The 3,088-nt window shown below is 46.4% G+C and overlaps 1 protein-coding gene across 1 annotated transcript; it reads left to right on the forward strand.

The window, feature by feature from the left end:
- The first annotated feature begins 398 nt into the window (after positions 1-398).
- On the forward strand, positions 399-1,275 carry LOC119098116 (cuticle protein 7-like). Its single transcript, XM_037221044.1, has 2 exons — positions 399-410; positions 682-1,275. Exons 1-2 carry the CDS (start codon positions 399-401, stop codon positions 1,273-1,275), a joined length of 606 nt encoding a protein of 201 aa, XP_037076939.1.
- Positions 1,276-3,088: the final 1,813 nt, after the last annotated feature.

A 3,088-nucleotide genomic window follows, 5' to 3' on the forward strand; every position in this document is an offset into this window, starting at 1 on the left:
TTTTGCTCCAATGGTTCTAGAGAAACTCCGTTTAAGATTAGGGTACCATATCCAAAAAGTATATATATATATAATTATATTATATACATATATATACACATATATAATATATATTATATATATATATATTTAATATATGTGTGTGTGTGTGTGTGTTGTGTGTGTGTGTGTTGTGTGTGTGTGTGTGTCCTGAACTGTAGGGTTTCGTCATCAAGCCAGCCCTAAGGAGAGAATGAAGGCAATATTCGTTAGCCTCATGCGCAGCGAACCCGAGATGTTCTGTTGGCCGACCAGGGTGATGTCAATGCCACTGGGTCAGTGCCGAGAGGGCCACCTATAAAACCTGCACCGGCCGACACACTGCCATCAGTTCAGCTCCAGAGTACCACAAAGCCAACATGTGTTCCAAGGTGAGTGAAATGCACATAAACAACCGCGTTTGCAATTCAGTGTCAGACATCTCGTCTGGCTTGGGATATTGACTTTCACTCACGGAAGTTGCGCGACAAAGTATTCCCATTTGTGTTATAGCATGCACATACTCCTGTAACATGTAAATCAGATATTTACCATGCTTGTGTGAATATTCTATACACTAAAGTACATTTGTTTCAACTTTCCGTGATCATCTGTTATGCACTATCTTCTAATGTTCCCTGGCATGTCTTACCGCGCTGACAGGTTCCCGTGGCATTCCTGCTGCTGGGTGCGGCCGTGGTCTTCTCGGCCCCGCCTCCTCCGTACCACGCCACCGAGGCACCGGTCCAGTACGAGTACCAGTACGCCGTCTCGGACGAGTACGCTGGGCTCGACTACGGCCAGACAGAGAGCCGAAACGGCTACGAGACGACCGGCTCGTACCACGTGCTGCTACCTGACGGCCGCGTGCAGCGGGTACAGTACAGCGTGGTCGGCGATCAGGGGTACGACGCCGATGTCACCTACGAGGGTGAAGCCAAGGAGTACCAGCCCGCTCCCAATTACGAGAAGCCGGCGCCCTCTTACCACCACGCTCCCGTGTACCACCAAGTGCCTGCGTACGGTGCTCGGCATTATGGCGGCGCCCGGGCTCGCTCGTACAACCTGCAGAAGGCGACCGAGGCGCCCCTGGCGGAAGCCGAGGAAGCTGCAGCTGACGAGCCGGCCGCCGTTGAGGAGGCGGAGGAGGTAGTGGAGGAGATGGAAGAGGAGGTCGCTGAGGTCGAGGAGGCCGAACCAGAGGTGGAGGCCACCGCCGAGGGTGGCGAGGAGGCTTATCAACAGGACGCCGAATAGAGCATCCCGTTGTGAAGCGTTCTTCTGAGGCGGCGGTATGTCAACTGTTTTTATATTGTGCGAAATATAAGAAGTGGAATATGATATTGGCTGTCTAATGCATAAGAGCTTTGCCCCCAAATGGCACAATTAAGTAGTTGCATATGCTCAGGTCAGTATTCTTATGGCCCGATTACGTGAGCAAGGTGACGGGTGGCGTCTAGTTTTTAACGAAACTTGTACACAATTGTTGAGATGATCTATATTTTAAGCACGAATAGGAGTCTGCCGGGGCGAGAGGTAGATGTTATCTACGGTCAGTAATCATGTAGCCGCGGTAAACAATCTACATAACCGCACAGCATTGGTGAAGGTACTTGGATAACATGATTGGAAGGAAGAGATTTGATACGTTCTACGTCCAATATGGTAAAGTTACACTGGAGACACGATTTAAAGCAAGATATTTGATGTGCTCTAAGTTCAATATGTCAGGCTTAAGTGGTCTTAATTCAGTTAACATCCCAGGCATATCACGTTTGGGATGCACGGCTACATTGCTATTTTCTTGACAAGCTTCTTGATTGAGAAACGGAGCTGCCTGTTAGTTACGCTTCATAAAATTTACGGCCGCTTATGCATTCTTCTCGAGGCATCAGACGCCAGGTTAATGGGCTTCATATTGCATCAGCGTGGCAAACATCAAAAGCAAATCACGAAAAAGCTCACAAAACCGGATTCAGATCTCAACAAATCGACGTCGCAATGAAATTGGGCCAAGACGTTCTCACGAGGGAGAGAACATACAGTCGCGATGACAAAATATGATCGTGTAGGCGATCACCTTCGCGCCAGAAGCAGCCATGGACGCACCTGTTTTAAGCCTTTGATGGCAAAATGATGAACCCAACTACGACTCACCTTGCGTTCGCATTAAACATCAACGGTGTCCAATTGATAAGTGCGCTGAATCAACCTAGAAGCGACCAAACATTTGTTCGAGTACACTGCAGTTGAACCTGAGAGACACCAATCTAACACAACCCAGCTTACTGCGACAAATGTATATGCAAACCATCTGCACTTTTCCCAGCAGTTTGGTCGCCGAAGATGATTCCACATCATAACAAAACGATTTATTGGATTACCATGCAATCAAAAGACGGAGTCATTCCTGATCAACTTCCAAAGAATGGGATCTGTGATTAAACACAAAATAAATAAGAACAGGCCTCAAAGTACACCTGCCAAATTAGACCAATTTTCTTGGTATTATAAATAAGTCGGCTTTACTGGCTTAGAGTTTCGCATGAGCTGTATGATACCAGGTAGGAATTCTACCTCCTAGGACAGCCAGCCTGGGTAATGAAGTGCTTTTTTCTTGGCCATATGGGCATGACTCACGCGTTTTGGCTCATACACCAAACTAGCATCTGTAGTTAAAACATTGTAATACTAATATAAGTCTAGAATTATCCGACAACAAGTCCAGAGTACATGACCATGTTAAAGCCCCATTGATTCCATTTTGTGGAAATGCGGTATGCCAAACCAAACCATAAATACCATGAAATACTGGTACGTTTCGCCAACCAGTATTTCATACTTAAGTTAATTTTCATGCCATTGGAAGACTGCAAGGCTAAGACTTGCCAGGTTGACCTAGCGAAGCGAATTGGGAGCGTAAATGGTTTGACCAGACCAAAAAATGAGACACTTCATTTTTGCCTATCAGCATTATGCACACATCTTTCCAGAAACCAGCTTTCAGGAATGAGGTCCAGTTACATCGGTTTCAATGGAAAACTGGCAAAACAAATCTTCCAGATTAAAC

The sequence above is a fragment of the Pollicipes pollicipes genome, unplaced genomic scaffold (assembly GCF_011947565.3).
Source record: "Pollicipes pollicipes isolate AB1234 unplaced genomic scaffold, Ppol_2.1 Scaffold_4740;HRSCAF=5597_pilon_pilon_pilon, whole genome shotgun sequence".
NCBI lineage: Eukaryota > Metazoa > Arthropoda > Thecostraca > Pollicipedomorpha > Pollicipedidae > Pollicipes > Pollicipes pollicipes.